The 18963-nt window shown below is 43.2% G+C and overlaps 1 protein-coding gene across 1 annotated transcript; it reads right to left on the bottom strand.

Annotated features, from left to right (window-relative positions):
• Window positions 1-45: 45 nt before the first annotated feature.
• dvl3b (dishevelled segment polarity protein 3b) lies at window positions 46-18614 on the bottom strand. The gene is made up of 15 exons (XM_086043302.1): window positions 18026-18614; window positions 15132-15201; window positions 11528-11640; window positions 11169-11278; window positions 10827-10962; window positions 10466-10556; window positions 10275-10344; window positions 9006-9145; window positions 7648-7724; window positions 7496-7563; window positions 6919-7068; window positions 3780-3911; window positions 3507-3674; window positions 3124-3327; window positions 46-1274 (listed from the first exon to the last, which is right to left on the bottom strand). The coding sequence occupies exons 1-15, from the start codon at window positions 18184-18186 to the stop codon at window positions 916-918; spliced, it is 2049 nt and encodes a 682-aa protein (XP_085899428.1). The 5' UTR covers window positions 18187-18614; the 3' UTR covers window positions 46-915.
• Between the last annotated feature and the right edge of the window lie 349 nt (window positions 18615-18963).

The following is an 18963-nucleotide window of genomic DNA, read 5'->3' as shown; positions in this document are numbered from 1 at the left end:
TGGTCTGTGCAAACACACATACAAACACAACACATAGTCAAAAGGTTAAGTCATAAAACTATATTTATAAATAAAAAGGCATTTCCTTGATAGAGTAGTGTGAGAGGCATGATAATTTTTTTTGATCACTATACATTGCAACAAGACAAACTAAAATGTTTCGGTTAAGAGATGGAAATGTAATCATGTAGTGTACAAAAGACTTGAACGAGGCTCATATTTTGCACCGTAAAATAAAACTGGTTGTGATCAACTACATACATGATCAAACATTCTGACAGTAAGAAAGGACTGAGATTCTCAAAGTATTTTTTCTCTCTCATAAGTCAAGCAAACATTTAAGTCTGAACAGGTTAACAGTGTTCAATCCGACGTTGTGTTTTGTTAGTGAAGGAGGCTAAAGGCCTTGCTTTCCCCCCCTCAGTTGTGACCTGGACTCGTGAGGGGGGGGAGGGACACAAAGAATGTTAAGATAAGGAAGACAGGCAGGAGGGAAGAGCAAAGAGAAACACAAATGAAAAACATCCATGTAGAAAAGCGCTGAGTCATCCTCCCCATCTGTCTGTTTCTACCATTTCCCTCCCTTTCCTACTTTTGTTTTTTGTCCTTGCACTAACTCTCCCCCACTGAGAGGCGGTAATTGACAGGCCCTTTGGTGCCATCTTGAGCAAATTGGGGGGTGTGGGGGTTCTTCATTGAAGAAAGTATGGCCACAACTACTAAGAAGAGAAGCGCAAAAGAGGCGGAACATTTTTTTTTTTTTTCTCACAGCACACACAACAGGACTGGTTGCATCCATGCTTTTCAGAATTAGAGGCCTCGGAATGCAGCTGCCGCAACCGTCACCTCTGTCGTCCTCGGACATCGGGTGGCCCCAACCTGCTACGCGTTCATTTGCTCGCCCTAGGACCCGAGTCACATCACGTCCACAAAGAACTCGCCGGCGTTGCCCACCGACATTCGCAGCGACTGGCGTGACGCGGTGAGCTCGGGAGGGGCCGAGGCCAGCTCCCTGCCCGGGGGGGCCCCGGGGGCGGATGTAGGCAGATGAGGTGGCTGCGGGGGCAAGCCGGGGGGGCCGTAGACGAGGCCCTGCCCGTAGGCTAACGAGTGGGAGTTGGCACTGCGGTGGCTCAGCGAGCTACGCACGCTGCGCTCGCTAGGGGGAGCCGCCGAGCGCTCGCTGGGAGCTCGGTGGCTCCTGATCTCCGGTTCGCTCCCGCTGCCGCCAGATTTCCGCCCCTCATTTTTGCTGCAGTTTGAGCCGCTGCTTTCTGTGGACAGAGGAGAGCAGACAGTGACTATTAGCCGCGCGTAAATCATTGACTCAATCTGAGTCACAAACAAGAGCCGCCGGCTCCCGCCAGGGTGCCGGTAAAAAGCAAACCCCACAGATCTGACCTAGTTTTTACAGATTACATGCTTTCGTTTTATGGCTGCACATAGGACACTCAGTTTTATACAAGACCTGATGGCTCTTTAATGACTTTAACACAAAAACAACTGCGCGTCATAGAATGCACTCTATACGGTGCATACAAAAAGACTACACACCCTAGTTGAATTCTCATTTTTGGTGATGTTAAAAAAAAAAAAAAAAAAAAAACAGAAGCCCAAGACAAATTATTTGAGAATATTTTTCACCATTAATGTGAACTATAACTTTTATAACAAAAAAAAAAAAGAATTCCTTTAGAGAGGGGAAGAGCAAATACAAACTACTAACATACTGTGGTTGCACAAGTTTGCACACCCTTTTATACCCAAGTTGTGCTTGTGTTCACCAATCATGTTCAAATGCAACGTTAATTGGGGTTCAGCACGCACCATTTGAAGTGCCTCTGATTAACCTGAAATAAGAGCTCAGGTGTTCTAGTAGGCTTTTTCTTGACATTTTTTTGGTAGTCACATCCTACGGAACAAGCCATGCTCTGCAGAGAGCTTCCACAGATTTAGATGGATCTCATTTTTCAAAGGTATCAGTCAAGAGAAGAATCAAATATACCGTGAAGAGAGTCATCAATAAGTGGAGAAAATATGGCACAACAGTGACATTACCAAGAAAGGCTGCCAAGAGTCTGACAGCCACACAGGAGGAGCTGCAGGAATTTCTGGATGCTTTACTTGTGACAACAACGTGCTAGGCTTCTTCATATATTTAGGCTGAGGAAGTGTGACAAGACGAAAGCTTTACACAGTATTATCTGCCAACGACAAACATTTGAGCCCGCCGACATTTTGTCAAGACACACTTGAAATCTCCCAAACGCAAAAGGTGTTACTCGATGTAAAAACGTTGAGAAGCACTGGACTCCGTCATTAAACTTTAAACAGACGTTCTGGGATAACAGCAGGACAGGATGTGTGAGGTGTGGGCAGACGGTGGGCTCAGTAAATACTGCTGTTATTTGAGCAAACTGCTGCGACCACAATGTCTGACTTTCCACTCCAAAACGGCGATTACTTCAAATCCAAGTTGGTGGACGGCGGAGTCTTGGAGGAATCGGTTTACCTCTGACAGAGGCGGGCTATGTTCTTTTAGGCCTTTGAGCAGATTGAATGTAAACATGCTTCGCTGGCGCAATTTCTGGATTCAAAGATCAGACATCACGCGGGTGTTATACAAGTTCTACTTCATGCACTACAGAGCATTTGTAACGATCCGTAACTTCCATCGACTTAGAAACGTAGCTCCTCCTCTACTTCCTTGACACCAATTACTGTATTACTTTCCTATTTAGACAGGGCTTTGGCGGCATCTTAGGATATTTCGGAAAAAGCACAAAAATAGCTGGGGATGGACTTCACAGAAAAAAACAACACAAATAGGTGAATTTGTGCATAGTGAAGCGCGAATATGCGGTGGGATTGCCATACTGTACATCATCCAGCGTTTTTAAAACCTACAGCCTGACTCACTGCCAAGAATCGTGTCTGTGGAGTTCGCATCGTCCCGCTTGCAGCTAAAATTCACAAGACTTGCGCATTTGTTTATATAAGTGACTTCAAGATGATCACATTAAAGCAGACATAAAGGAGTGGGGCTAGGTGTTGTTCCCCCCCCCCCCCCCCCCTAAATTACATCCACGCAGTATAATGGCTCATTCAGTTTTCGGCACTCACCGCTGTGCTGGCTTCCGGCACTGCCAGCAGCCGGCCCACCGTGGAAGGGCTGCGGCAGGTCATAGGGGTGAGGGATAGGGAACTGGTAGGGCAGAGGCATAGGCCAGGGAGCTGCCCCAGGGTGAGGCAGAGGCGGGAGGGTGTCCTGATCCGAGGCGCCCCCACTGGAACCATCGTGGTCGTGGAGCGACAGGTGGGTCATATCTGTTGGCCAAACGCACGTTTAGCCTGTCTTACTTGACAGCCATTGCCATATACAGTACGTTAATCATTTTACTCACTCATTATAATATAATATAGCAATAGGTGAAAATTCACCGTACAGGAAGACCATACCCACTTTGTTTTTTTAAAGTTTCACCGGAGAGTTCCATTTGACTTACTGCCGCAGAGGTCTCCAAACACATAATAACACTGCTCCGAAAAGGTGATCTTGTTGACAGTGTGTCGGATGTAGCCAGCCTTCAGAAGGTTGCTGGCGTATTTACGCGCTTCTCTGCGATCTGTGAAGCCTTCCACATGATGGAAGAGCCAGTCCACCACATCAGAGCCTAATGACGCAAAGAGAGCCAAATTGTTTCAAACTCAACTCAAAGACGCGGCCGGACTATAACCGAGAGAAGAAAAATTGAAAAGTCTTATTTTCCGGGCAATACCAATAAAGGCGTTAGCGATGGTAATCTTCAGCCACATCCTGTCCCGCACTTCCAGGCCCGACTCTGGACAGGCCATGGCCTTAGCAACTGTTGCCATGTCGCTGTGAATGGAGAGGTGGAAGTCATCAAATCCTAAGGACAAGAGAAGACGTGTTTGGGTTAACACGGAGTCCCATCTTAAGCGGTTTTCACGCAAGATTTTGAAACAGAACCCCACGCATGACATGAAAAGCAGTTTGTATAGTTTGTGGTGTATTGGAAATGACCAACGCAGTATAGCACACACTTAAGGTCGTTTCACACTGCACTTAGCACAGTTCAATGTGCCGTCTACCAATCCCTTTATTTATTGTCTAGGAGCTGTCATTGCGCAATGGCGCTGCATAGTGAAGTGATAGCTGGAGAGCAAGCAAGATGGGCGCCTGCAGTAATGGCCGGCGTATTCAAATGTAAAAAAAAGCTCCATTTGGGCGGCACGGCACTGTGATGACACCTCGCCAGCTCTATTACGAGAGATGCTGGTGCAGTGATTTCTGAGAGCCTACAGTAAGAAATTGTGGCAAAGTTGTGCACTGAAAACAGCATGGAGAAAATTTCATGTGGTGTTTGTCAAGGGAGCTGAGCTCTGGGACACTTGACACATGTACCGTACATGGTAAAGAAGCCAAAGCTATGGATGGAGCTCTTCACTACTTTGAATGTACCAGGTTGGTTGAAAATGGTAGCTACTTCTAATTAGAGCATTGTAAACATTACAAATGTTAGCTTAAGATTAAATATAGCATGACCTCACATACTTCACTTGTATAATGTCTCCTCCACCTCATGACAAGCCAAGACAGGCCCTTTGTTGTAACTAAGTTCAAACTAGCGAACAAAAATGCACCAGGCTACTTCCGGTTTGGTTGCTTAGCAACCAATGCCGCATATGGGCAAGCTTGCGCTGGGCCGCTGTTGCCCTTGCGTCGTCCTGCAGCGTGAAAACCAAATTGCAGCGTGTAAGCGTCTTTAATGTGCCCACCGACAATCGAGGCTCTCGTCCCCCAAAGCAGAACCCCAAACGAGGAGACTGTTAGAAAGTGAAGCAGCAGCTAGGCTCGTTGTTAGCTAACTCCTACTTTCCCCCTCATGTCTATCCATCCATTATCGATAGCGCTTCTCCTCACAAGGGTCGCGGGGCGTGCTGGAGCCTATCCCAGCTGTCTTCGGGCAGTAGGCGGGGGACACCCTGAATCGGTTGCCAGCCGATCCCTCATGTCTATATTGATGCCAAATATTTCTAGACTATTTGTTTGTTCTAGTTGTGTCAGCTTGAATCCCGCTTTGCTGTGGCTTGAACTTCCTTGGTGCCGTCCCCACTCAAAAGGACTATCTATCTTAAATATTTGACATTTTTAAGGTTAGCGGATCATTCTTGACACACTTCATACCACAGGATAAACTGATCATTTTGGTCAGAATGGGGAAAATTATTTAGTGTCGCAGTTCAAGTATTCACATTGATTGTTCCTCTTTCAAACGTTAGATGCATACGCTGGTCTGCTTTCGAAATCATCATAAATAGTATGTGGTTTCCTGTGTTTGTTTAACTTGGACTTAAATCTTGACAAAGCTGTTCAATAACAGCTTGAAAATAGCGTCCTCCCTAAAACACAAATGCAGACATAGCGTTCCTCTCATTTATTTTTTTGTTTTGTGCAAGATTATATAAATTTGGGAATGATTAAGCGCAGTGTGTTTTAGATTTTTGCCCCCGATGGACCGACCTTATAAGCTCCCGCTTAGGTTGCTAATTCCTTCATTTTCCTAAATTAAAGAGCATAATCTTTCCCTCCAAAATGCCTGCTGGGAGTGGTGAGTAAGTGTGCAACAACTGGAGTGAATCTTTCTGAGGTCAACATAATAAAATGTGTTCTGTGCTCACCACCTGGTTTTAAGCTTTTCATTGAACTGCTTTCTGAATGGACACATTATTTAATGTGAATTTATCAACTATTTTTTTTAGGAGTGTGTATTAAGTACCGGTAGTTGTAGTTTTTCACAAGAGATCATCATCATGTTTTTTTTTTTTTTTTTTTATGCTTGTGTTTTTTTTTGTTTTTTTTTTTTGAGTGATGCAATCTTAAGAGACCACTAAAACTCTTGGCCCGACATCTTTCATCTTTTGTTCCTTCAAGTGTTTAAAATGGCACGATTACGAATTCAAGCCGTAAACATAATACAAAATATTTCCACCCTTAAAACGGATCCAGAACTCACGGCAACAAAAAAAGGTCGAAGCTGAACACAGTAAAATCTGGAGTACAGACTAGTTGCTGGAATGCAGTAAGAGGGATGGGCTCTCCAAGATTTACTAAAGCGTCTGACGGGGATACTGATAGTGATGTGGTTTTATAGGTCGGGGTGTGGAGGAGACGAGGCATTATGTATTATGATAATCAGATGTTTAAAAAAAAAAAAAAATGAACGCCTTTGAGATCTGAGACACTCAACTCTAGTCCCCCCAAGTATCAATGTGCAATAGAACTATCATGCATACATTTTATCCAAACTAACACTTTCATAAATTGTCCATCCATAAATCCTCTGTACCGCTTATCCTCACGATTGGGTGTATTATAATTCATATTCATGCATCCATCCACCATCCACAAAAAGTACAAATATTACTGTAACATAAGTAGACTATATTAATCTTTAGTTTTTTTGTTTGTTCAGGTTAGTTTTCGATTTCTTTTAATGATAATAGAAAAAAAAAAAATCTGACATCTGGAATTTGGCCTGTTTTACTACCGCTTCTCCTCTTTCTTTACAGCCACCTCTCCTGCTCAGAGAGGGTTCTAGCTGGGCTATTAGCGAAGTGAGGCTGTTGCTGTGGAGAATTCTGCATCGACCGATCGGATGAGGAGAACCACTTCCCTGGAGATGTCTACCTGCTGCATGTCACTGAATTATACAATGCTACAATGCTATTTAAACTCACACTGCATAGCATCATATAATGCGATTTGCTGCTCACTTGGCATTTATCGCAGCTTGCTCATCCTGGAAGGGGGAAATCGCTCCATCTGTGATCCCTTCTCAGTGGTATCAAATCTATCTAAGATAGGACGGCCTTGCGCATGGCGAATGGACTTACGTTCAGTTTCTGGAATGGAGCTGCTGATGGAGGAGCTGGTGGAAGTGACGGTGCTCATGGAGGGGCTCATACCGTAGGCAGGATACACGCCAGTCATTGCTGCGGTATGAGACACCCATGCCGCAGGGTCAATGGGTCGAATTGGCTCACCTGTAGGATCAAATGTAAGTTTGGTTGGTCTCAAGCCAAAGTAGACAGATTTGTACTGAGCTGCAATATCCGTGTTATGATAATGCCTTACGGCAGTGATTCTAAACCGCGGTGCCGCGGCATTTTACCGTGCTGTGAGAGAGCTTTAGGGGATTACCCAATTTCACTTAATTGGTCATACAATTATTACTCATTGGCTACAAATGACTGATCTTTATTCATTTACGTTAGTGACAAACAGAACAATTAAATGCTCTATCCACTACCATCACACGTCATCATTATGCCAGTATCTAAACTTTGTGTGACAATTGTTGTTTGGTGTGGTGCTGTGGAGTTTTTGTAACGTAAAATATGTGCCTTGGCTCAATAAAGGTTGGGAAACACTGCCTTAGACACAGGCGAAGAAACCAAAAGAAGCACTCACTTCTCGGCAGAGCAAAGCAGCTCCGTGGGTTTGGGTCCCAGCACTTGGCCACAGTTAAAGTTATGGGACTGGTAATAAAACAGATGCAACATTTGGCACATTTAGTGCGACATTAACAAGGCAATGTGAGAACATCGGTGAGTTTCTGTTACCCGGGCTTGTGCACGATGTCCCTAAGCACTCGAACTGCATCATCATTGCTCATGTTCTCAAAGTTGATGTCGTTCACCTGCATGTAACCCAAAAATAAGAGAACAGATGAACAAAATGAGCAGTGATCTTGATCAGAAACAAAAAAACAATGCAAACAAAGTTAGCTTTTTTTTTTTTAACCTGGTTGAACTTGGTCAAATACAATCTTTCACATTAATGTTAATACTAGCAAAAAGTGTGAGTTTAACTGGTGAACGGCTATTGTGATGAGGTCAAATGTCAATTTTCTGTAAGAGTATATATTTTAGACGAAAAATAAATGTATTCCATATGAACACATTTTGGTAAAGACTAGCCACACAAGACTAGACTAAACGTTTTTTTTTTTTTTTAATTAAGTGATTTCATGTGAAATCTACCCAATAATAACGACAGTGAAGCCACACATACTAGCGGTTTGCCACCCGAGGACTATCCTGTAAGAAATTTTTCCTCCCCCAAATCATTTCAAAAATACTTTTTAAATCTTGATTTTTTTTTTTTACTTTTTTTTTTTTATAGGCGAATTTTTGCTATTTGAGGACCGACCCGGTCCTTCTCCCCGGCGAGTAGTGGGGGTCCACTGTATACACACACGTTACATTAATATCATATTGAGACATGGTTGCCAGATATTCTGACCAGGGAAAATCCAACTGCACTGGAATATATTCAAATGAATGGCAAAAACCACAAAGCCAGGCATCATAGAATTCCCTCACAATGAAAATATTTTCCATTCTAATTATGACAACACAAACAGGCGCATTGCTAAATTATTTCCTGAAGAGTTATAAAATTTTCACAGCCTCAGAAACCAGAGTCATCAATGGGATTGGCTAGATTTCAACTGACCATGGAATAGCAATTAATTGCCAATGCTCATGACAATATGCGGCCTGAGATAAACACCCCCGACTTTCTGGCTTCCATATTCTCGGAATGCACAGTAGCTAATGAAGCACAGGCTGGTAAGCACTTCAACATATAGGCATCTTGAGCAAAAAATCAAACCGGAAAGCCAACACTGACCAAGTCCCAAGCCACGGAAGGTGACACCATTACTGGCAAGGATTGAAAATGTAAGAATGAATAATGGACATGAAGAAAAAAGCCACAATCATCAAGCATCCGTAGAAGACCCGTGATGGCCTTTTGTTTAGAAGCCGACAGCTTTCACATGACTCCACCCCAGGTGCTAGCGCGGAACACAAACCTGACAGACGTTGGCCCGCACACGCATTCCTTAACTCCCAGGTACAAGTCAACACATTTTTACATTCCCTGGGAGAATTTTGCAACAAACACAGCCACACACCTGCAAAAGCATGTCGCCGGGCTCAATGCGTCCGTCAGCAGCCACGGCTCCGCCCTTCATGATGGAGCCGATGTAGATTCCTCCATCTCCTCTTTCGTTACTCTGGCCCACAATACTGATGCCCAAGAAGTTGTACTTCTCTGAAAATATTACAGCATATTTCATGTTATTACCACCATTGTATGCATAAAAGAGTCAGGTACAGTGAACCCCTGTTTATCACAGGGATACTTCCCACAGTCACCATACACGTTAAAACATTTTTTCTTTTTTTACCCCTTTTGCATGCTTTAAGCACATTTAAACTTATTAAAACACTTGAATTATTTCTCAGCGACTGCTCTCGCTCCCTTGCTTTCACAGTTCTTCAAATCTACATGATAAGTCAGACCACGTAGGTCAGCCCCACGGGGTCTGTTACTTTGACAATTTATTGACCAATCTCATCCCTTTAATGATGCTATATTAATGGCTCAATATACCTGTCGGTTTTTTTTGTTGTTGTTGCTATTTTTCCCGAAACGTGACAGTTTTGGAGATGCTAGGGTTCCACCCGACGTTAATGATATATTCTCTCTGCTCTGATAGAACAACAACTACTACTAAAGCTCAGTTGGGGACCTTCTCTGCGTCGTCTTCGTGATCTTGAATATGCTGCATCGCTTTCAGTACACTTGAGTGCTGCCTGGCATGTTATGGCAAAATTTGGTTCCGCACTGTAGGCGCGCAACTCTGAATCCGGACTTGCCTGTATAATTTACTGTAAGGAGAACCCATGAAAAAATGCGTACGATACAGTGCCAGCACGAATGAAGAACTGCAATATAGCGGGGGAACTCTGTACTGCACAACCGCTTTCTCCTCAAGGGACATTTTATCCTTCAACACAACTGATGCACAGACATCCGATGATTCACAGACATGGACAATTCTAAAATTATTCTAAAAAAAAAAACCAAGACCATTCATAGACTTGGATTGTTCACATACATCTATGAACTATTCACTGGCACATAATAAGAAGTCAGAATTCAATGTGAGCTAACTTTTATTTTAATAACTTGGCTAAGGTTAGGCTAGCTTATCAATCATTTTAAAATATCAACAAAAACAAAAAAATAATAACTGGGAATAATAACTGATCACAACAATGTATACAAATTATTTATAATATCATTAAGAGAACAAAAAAAGATTTGAAGAATGTGTATGAATGTGTCTATAAAGAGTCAATGATTGGTCTTTTTTTTGTAAAATATGGCAACTTACCCATGTTGAGCGTAACCGTAATAATGTTGAGAGACATGGTGGAGTCTGTGATGCTGCTGAATGATGACGACTGGACACAAGAACAATAAAAAAAAATTAAATAAAAGGGGAATGGGTGAATGAGACCAGCCAAAACTGTCACATTGCTGTAACTTCATGAGAAACTATGCGGTTGATTTGTGTGGTCTCACCCTGTCCAGATTGGAGGCTTTGGGTTTCCGTCGGCGGCGGCGGTGTCGTCTCATTAAACGAGAGGAACTCTGTTCTGTGGAGCTACTAAACCTGGGAAAAAGAAGAGACATATCTCCGTGTGAAAATGCTGTGCCACTTAATACATGTTTATAGCAACCTCTGAAAGAAATGGCATTTAAAAAGATGGTGACTTTCAGCGTACACGGGAAACCTAAAGCTCAGGGGGTGGACAAGTGTCGTTGGACAAGTGGAACAGGCTAAATCACTGACTGTAATTTCAGAGGCCTAACAAAACATTTGGTCACTGCTAATTGACCCGTACAACGCAATACTCTGAAAGGCAACGTGGGGCATGCCAACCTGCTGGTAGCGTCGTCATCCTCGGAATCAAAGCAGGAAGTGGACTCCAGCTCGCTGCTCATGAAAGAGGAGCAGCTGTCGTACTCGGCCCCTCCACGCCCGGCTGGCCGTGACGAGAGCCCGTTCTGCCTACCACCTGTGGAAGAAACACGGCATCAGGAGTCAAGTTGGGAGCATATACTGCTTTGTTGAGACAAGCCAAAGAGAGGCGTCGCAACAGTAGAGGTGAGGCTGCAAAATAAAAACACGTTTTTATAAAAAAAATAAAAATTAAAAAAAGGACACTTTTATCTGCTGTGAAAACTCTAATATAGGCAAAATTACTCGACACAGTTTCCTGACCGTGGTCGCTGTGCTTCCGTCTCGGCTTGTCCCTCTCTCTCCTTTGCGACACCATGGAGCCCGTCTCCGTGTCATTGTCCAAACTGTCCCGACCGCTTGCTGCTTTCCCGCTACAGATGGAGGAAGTGCACAGAAGGCGCAGCTTAAAAAGGAGATAAGACTTGCGCCGCATTCATATCATAACATACAATTCCTCACACAATCTCCGTAACAAACGACCGCAAACTTCGGATTATTTTGCTAAATACAGGGTGTCATTTCTATTCCATTTACGGTTTCCGCTGTTATTCTGTTTTTTTCCTAGGGAGGCCTGAGTGCCTCATTCACCGCATCCAATATCCTCTTCTTAATGTACTTACTGGTAAGAAGGTGGTCGAGAGTCTCCGATGCCTCCTGTCCTCTCCAAAGGAGGCGCCGCCTCCAAGTCTGCCACTGAACCCGCATCTGGGTGGGTGCCGTCTCCCGAAACCAGCTATGGGCAAGCCGAAAGGTGCGTCCGTCAGCGGGACAAAGACGAGACCAAGAGGAATACAGTAGTTGGACAACACTTACAAATTCAATACGTCTATTGCTTTTAGTGTCATGTGGACTAAAAAAAAAAATGTGACAAATGATGTATGCATCAGTAATTGAAATGTTTACCAGCAGCCCACTAAGCGGAAATATCATTAGTACTAACTGTATCCGCTGCCAAAAGGGGGCAGTCTTATTAATGAAACCCCATGCACAATATTACCACCATGTGGAATTTGGATTTTTCCCAAAAAAGGGTTTAGCCTCAAAGTGATGAATGACTTGCTTTAGTCATTCAACATCAGAGATAAAATGTGAAAAAGCCGGGCAGACAAAAATGGAGCGTTAACTCATTGTAAGTTGTAACCATTATCCATTACACTGCATCCTTTGTGCAAGCTTGTTGTTAATAGAGAGGGACGTGTTTATTTGGTTAATTCAGGAGGTCATTTGATGTGCACAAAGATTGCCTATTGAAAAATAATTTGATCGGCAAAATCGGCTGCCAGTGAAATGTAACAGGCCAGAGGGTGTTGGCCTGCTACTGCGTTGCGGTGCGGTGCGGTGAGAGCTGGCCAAGCCCCTTGGACCCCAGAGGGCCATCAATCACCTCCGTGAAACAACACGTTGGACAGTGGAGACAAACAAGCTGACACATTGTAACAGAAATAACATTTTGTAGTCCGTGGAACTTTGAAAGCAAACCAACATCATAATGTGCACGCGAAGTCCCACGATATAGACTAAAACACGGATCGGGTTCGCAATCATAATAACATGAGGGTCAACATTAGCAAGACGTGTAGTGTAACAAGATTTAACGTGATAGTTAAATGCGGTCAGCCTCTTTTTTCGCGACGTATTTTGTCCTGTGATTTCACTTGTCGGTAATCCAATTTCAAAGTCAAGAAGGGAGGAAGTGAGGCCGTGTCCTGCTAAACAGATGCCTCTTTTGTCATGGAGACAGGAGAATGGTGGCCCTCGCAGTGACTCACTACATGCAAGTGCACGCTCGAATGTGCTGCGTGCATTGACTTGCGTGGCTAAGGCCCACCGCGCAATGTGGCCAAACGCCACTGAAGTGGACCATCGTGAAAAAATAAAAAGATATCTGGCAACAACACGCACGGCAAGCGGTTGAACACTGCTAACTTACCAATACGCTCCATCGGAAAAATTGCGACCGTGTTATTGGGTTTTGGGGCACCACATACTGTGTACTGGACTGTATTATCTTTCAGTGAACCACAACACATTGCTGAGCGATTTTGAAAAGTAATATACAGGGTAAGTATTTTTTTTTTTTTAACTCAACATTGAGATTTGATATGCAACTATTTTTTTTAAGGTCCTCTTCCCGTGTAGTTTTTTTTAAACACAAACACATGCAATAAATGATTCTGTGTAACAAACAATACCAGACTGATACATCAATGTTTTGGTCCTTCTGGTTAGGCTTATGGTAACATAGATGCAAATAAACTATCAATTAATATAAAAGACACTTTATCTACTTCACTTAGAATTATTAACTTACCGGTACTAAAGAGTTTGACTTGCAAACAGTCTTTTAAGCGTTCACTAAACGACAACTTCACCAAATTCTCCCAAACAAGTACAGTGTAAACACAAGTTAGTCAGTCATCCATAAATCAGATTACAACAGTAATGCAAACAAATGAAACATGAAACAATGACATGTAAATGTGGACTGCACTTCTTAGGAACTGAACTTTTCCAGACACTATTTAAATAAATGAAATAAACCTATCGACTGACTGAAATTAAGCAGATGCCCCCCCCCACACACACACACACACACAATAATTGAAGTCTTTGCGATTTGAACATTGCATTCTACTAGACTGCTATGTCGATTTGAATCTGATAAATTGTTCAGCCCTGAAACACGACTGCAAAGAAGTGAATTGCCAGGAAGAGAGGAAATGGGCACAAATACGAGACATTTTGAGAAGCTGTTGAGGTAATGATTGATCGCCTCATTCACTGACTGCACCGGTGCATTTCACACAGAGACAGAGACTCTCCAGTGTCTCCACACTTTGTTTTCTAGCCACTTGTAGACAAGCTGTAGCTAAGTGTTATTATAAAATAATGCTTTTTTTTTTTTTTTTTGAAAGCTCATGCAATTTTGATGTTCGTCATTACATCTGGGACATTACGGCACCACTGAATTGCAGCAAAACTAGTGGCCTACGGTCAGCCATTCAGGAACAGTAGTTGTTGAAGTAGGAGTTCAGCTGTGTTGCTCATGGCTGGCTTTAGGATTTGCTTAAAATGGTTTGAAAACACACATAATCCCAACAACAACCCCCCCCCCCCCCCCCCCCCCCGCCGCAAAAAATGGAATGAAATCCATGGAAACAACGCATCAGGCACAGCATCCATCTCGCATGTGCACTGCTGCTGGGTTCATTATGTGATAATGATATTATCAGGAAGATGCACAGGGCCCTGGAGATGGAATTTGGTTGTGGGCCAACAAATGGAATTCATTTAGCTGCTTCCTCATGCAAACTCCAGACACCATCCAGAGAGTCACAGATGTGGATGTTGTTGTTGTTTTACTCCTTTGTTTAGCTTACCTAGCTCGGAGGCCAAACGTGGCACAAAAAAGTAGTTTGCAGTCACACAAACGCTTCATTTGTAGGAACAATCAGTGAGGACGGAATGACAAAGAATATACTCTGGACTTGTTCAATGAGCCCTGGCAACGGGAAGTGGGTGGATGCAGAGTTCAAAAGTTTGAAAAGTTAAGACAGAAACTCACTGAGGAACAGATGAGAAAGAAAAAAGGGACACACACACACACATGCGTGCCTGAGCAACCAGAGGATGGAATGTTAGAGAGCAACCAAATGACTGAAACCCTTTTTACTACCACCAAGTACAAACCAAGACGCAGGAGGTGGTTACATTTTATCTCTGTTTGTATGTAAAGTAGAAGCTCCCAAGTTGAATGCAACTGAAGGTGTACAATGAAATTTAACCAAAATATTCCATTAAAAAATACTCTTAAATTGAACAAAATCATGCATCACCCTTAATTGTTTTTTTCGTGTGGTTTTTTTTTAATCAAGAGCAGAATTTAAACCTTCTGCTGTTTCCCACTCAGTTTACAAATTCATACAATTGCACTAGTTCTCTACCATCATCTGCCGTTAATATTTGGCCTTGGCGGAGGTCTGCACTCTACTGAGTGTTTGAATCTTGTCCCTCCAGCAAGAAACTTTTCCACGGTAAACCAGTTCATGTCCATGATTTACGTCCTCACAATAAAAGTTGGAAAGCCTCTTCTATTATAAGTGCACACAGTGACACATCTGTCACTGAACCAAACTAATGCGGTCAATTCAGAACTTGGGGGGGAAAAAAAAGAAAGCTGAGCAAAAATGATGTCAGTGATCCAACGGATGCATTTGAACTTACCCATGACACCACACGTCCGTTAAAGCAGGGCAGTTTTGCGTTGTCGTCGGATATTTCCTCTTTTACCACCCTGCAAAGTGAACAAAGCGGGGTTTCAGTCAACTCGTACAGAGACAAAAGCGCACTCGGGCAATAAAATCTGAAGCTGGTTTAGAGGCAATGTAGACGGCCAACCGCGACGGACTCTCTTGGAAAAAAAACCTGATTGAATAGTGCACTCACTACATCTTCAACTTTTTACACCACGTGCGACCCCCCCCTCCCAAAAAAAAAAAAAAAAATAGTTACTGAAATTAAAACACAAAACTACACTTACATGATTACATGAAAAAAATACTGCACACAAGTTAATTTGAAACTTGACCTAAATAAATGTTTAAAAACAAACCGTTCTTAAAGGTGAAAGTAAAATGTGTTGAAATTAAAAGTCTAATACAACTGAACTGTATTTAGCCAGTGATTCTTTCGTGGACCAGTAGAGAGAACTTGCATACCAATAGTGGTACTTGTATCACACTTTTGAGAATTATTTCAGTACACCATTGTGTACACAAGACCAGCAGCAGATAAACAATGCCGTCCGCCTGTTGACAATACTGGTGCAGTTTTATTTAACTGTGGGAATGCAAACACTATAATCTCTGACTATCTTTTAGCGGCTTGATATCCAAACATCTGCATCGGATTAAGTGCTGATCCGCAAAAAATAAATACAGAAACGGCATGAAGTAATCTCCTGCCTCAGACAACTGGATCTGGCCTGGACTAAGAACTTTCCGGCCCGACGCCTTGTTAGTTCTTATTGTGGTACTGTTTTGATTCGCAGGTGTATTTACAGTGTATCCCTTTACCTTTCCCAGCATGAATAGCAGACCTTTCCTGATGTGGCCAAGTTGCTGCCCCGCCCTTATTTGAAAAAACAACTCCAGAAACCTGGCTCAAGTGCTTAAAATAGAACATGTCCCACTTTACTATTTGGACGCCACTGCTCTGGGGGAACGCTAACGTTAAAACTGGAAAAAGTGTACATCTTTTTCCAGTTTTAACACAAAGGGACATGGCCATAAATCCGTCAGAGTGATGAACGGTACATTCCTAAGTCCAACTCTGCATTCCTCTGACTAATGGACAACAACAGCAGGGCCTGGTGGACAAACTAGCCCAACCTATAAGTTACCCATCTGACATTAGCCCGTTAGCACTAACTGACCATACGTGTCCCCGGGGTGCTGACAGAGGTGACGCTCGTAAAAACAAAAACAAAAAAAAGAAACAATTACCACAGTTGTGGCAGGGTTTTTAACTTTCTGGACCTGGATTTGCCACCTCTGCTTGGTATTATTTTTTTAGTATTGCATTCCACTACTATGAAACACTTTTGCATGCTAGAAGAACAACTTGTCACACTAGCTGACTGTTATTAGTGAAATGTTTCACTAGTAGTACTAGTGTAGTGCTAGTACTAGTACTAGTAGCACACAGGTGTCAACTAGTGCACAGTTTTGCCTCACTAGTAATGAGGCACTAGTATGTAGTTGTCCTACTAGTAAGTTCCACAAGTGAAGACAAACAGCGTAGTAGTACACAGACCTCAAGATTGATCTGAAGTACATCGAACATGTTCAAACAGCTTTCCAAATGTGCCAACCAAATTGTCCAGCTTTGTGAGTCGAGGTGAAATTGCGGGTTGACAAATGCTGAAACATAACCAGTTAGGAGCTTCACCTCTGTCAACATATCTATCTATCTATTGCATAGATAGTCATTCTGTTGCATTAAATTTTATTACCGCAATAGTGGAAGGCTGAAAACAAAACAGCACTAGTAAGATGCAGTCATTCTACCAGTGTGCTCTAGTCATTCTACTAGTGAGTATAAATGTCAGTAGTGGGAAATATGGCACTAGTAAACAGTCATTTTACTAGTGCGCAGAAATTCTTACAGTAAGTGTAGTCATTCTACTAGTGCAACCTAATTGTTCTACTAGTGGGTCATCAATCTAGTAGTGCACTATAGCCATTTTAGTAGTGTGCACAATTTAAAGCAGTGGAAGGCAGTTGTGTGTGGGGGGGGAAACTATTAAGAGTCGTTTTACTAGTGCGCAAATGTCAGACAGTAGAGGAACAAAACGTTACTTGTACAACATTGTCATTCTACTTGTGCAGGGGTGCCTAAGTCCGCTTTTCGAGAGCCCCTATCCATCCTGTTTTACATGTTTCCCATCTCCAACATACCTGATTCAAACGATCAGATCATCAGCAAGCATTGCAGAAGCCTGATAACGATCCCAAGCAATTGCGGAAAAAACGTCCCCAGTACTGCACTTTATCGCCGTTATTTTAGTGCGCCGAATATTGCTAGTGAGGACATGAGCGTTCTCGTACATGGACAATTCTTCGCACAAGCGGGATATAGAATAAACGTTCAAACGGCTTTCCATGTGGGCCTGCTGCACCAACTACCTCTGACATTAGCCTGTTAGCACTAGCTATCCATACATATCAGCCAACTGCTGACATAGATGACGCACGTAACTGATTATTTTCAGCGATTGTCAACTCGCTCCATAACAAAAGGCTATTAGATGTTATTGGGAACTTTCGCCTGGGGCTCCCGAATCTGCAAAAATCCCAATTTGGTCGGCGTTACGACAAGCTACGAGCCGCGTTGGGCTAGCCTCACGAGCAATGTAAACAAACGGTATAGACGCTAAACAGACGTGCTAGCCGCTAGCAGCTAACAAAGGAAAGCTAAAGCAAGTGGTCCGCAGCCAGGTGAAGTGATGACAAGCCAGCTGGCTGCTCCGTTGGCAAGTCTCGCACCGCTAACGCTATGAAAGCCACAAGAATGACAGACTAAAACGACGTCATAAAAACAGGTATATAAACAGTTACCCGAAGTCATCGTCCATAGATTTGAAGAAGAACTTGTAATTGGGTTTTTTGAGGACATTTTTGAAGTCTGCCAAAGTGACTTTGTCCGCCGGCACAGACAGTTTCACCAGATAGGGTGTCTCCTGGTCGTCGAGGTGGTAGATAATTTTGGTCTCCCCCATCTCGGAGTGCGGCTGAGACGAAGAAGCAGGCAGGGCGCATTAAGCCGAGGTCCCCGGCAGGCTCCCTCTCGGGCCCCGACTCCCCGTGGCGCTAGCGGCGGTTGTGCCGTGGTCCCTCCCCGGCTCTCCCTGGCCGTCCGTTCGGTTGGCTTTTCTACGCCAGCTCAATCCCCCAAAAAGGTCCTTATTCCACCGCGAAGGGTTCGTACATTTTACGCAGGCTGCGTTGTGTTACTTTCGGTGTGGGCTTAGCTTGCGCCAGGGTTCGAAAAGATTCTAAATCAGAAAGGAGGACGACTTTAAAAGAAAAAAATCTCCCTCGTCTACTCTCCCTAGCTGCCAATCTCGGCACTCTAGGCAGTTTGGTTGCACAAGAAAACTGCACCAAATCATCCGAGGCTATCTGGAAGGGATGCCACCTACAGGAGAGGAGGAGAACTGTAGTAATCCGTTGATGGCGTTTTTAGCACTTTTGTTGCGAGATTAGCAACTTTATCACCCCAGCATTAAAAACAAAATCACCTGGGAACAAATCTATCTACTTTTAAAATTTCTTTGGACAATTGAAACGTGACTAAAACGCACGCATTGACCTCTAAATAATACAAAATGACAGACTGTCAGTCTTTGTGTTACTTTCCGCATTTCTTGTTTTGAGACATAATTATACTATTCTTATGGAGTGACATAAATAACTTGATCAATTGTAAAGTACTGAACTTGCAATGGAAATACATTTGAGACTTGCATTATTTTTGGGCTAATTTTGTAAACTGT

Source organism: Filicampus tigris, chromosome 10 (genome assembly GCF_054856515.1).
Source record: "Filicampus tigris isolate MCC_2025a chromosome 10, RoL_Ftig_1.0, whole genome shotgun sequence".
NCBI lineage: Eukaryota > Metazoa > Chordata > Actinopteri > Syngnathiformes > Syngnathidae > Filicampus > Filicampus tigris.
Note: the sequence above shows the minus strand (reverse complement) of the source record. Positions and strands in the feature narration are given on the sequence as shown.

Bases quoted from the DNA above. Each gene is read 5' to 3' on its own strand.
- dvl3b (XM_086043302.1), bottom strand. From the start codon at position 18,186: ATGGGGGAGACCAAAATTATCTACCACCTCGACGACCAGGAGACACCC. The intron at 7,725-9,005 runs GTGTGTGGCTGT...GGTTACATGCAG, and splicing joins CCGGCGACATGCTTTTGCAG to GTGAACGACATCAACTTTGA. The intron at 7,069-7,495 runs GTGAGTGCTTCT...TTGATCCTACAG, and splicing joins CTGCTTTGCTCTGCCGAGAA to GTGAGCCAATTCGACCCATT.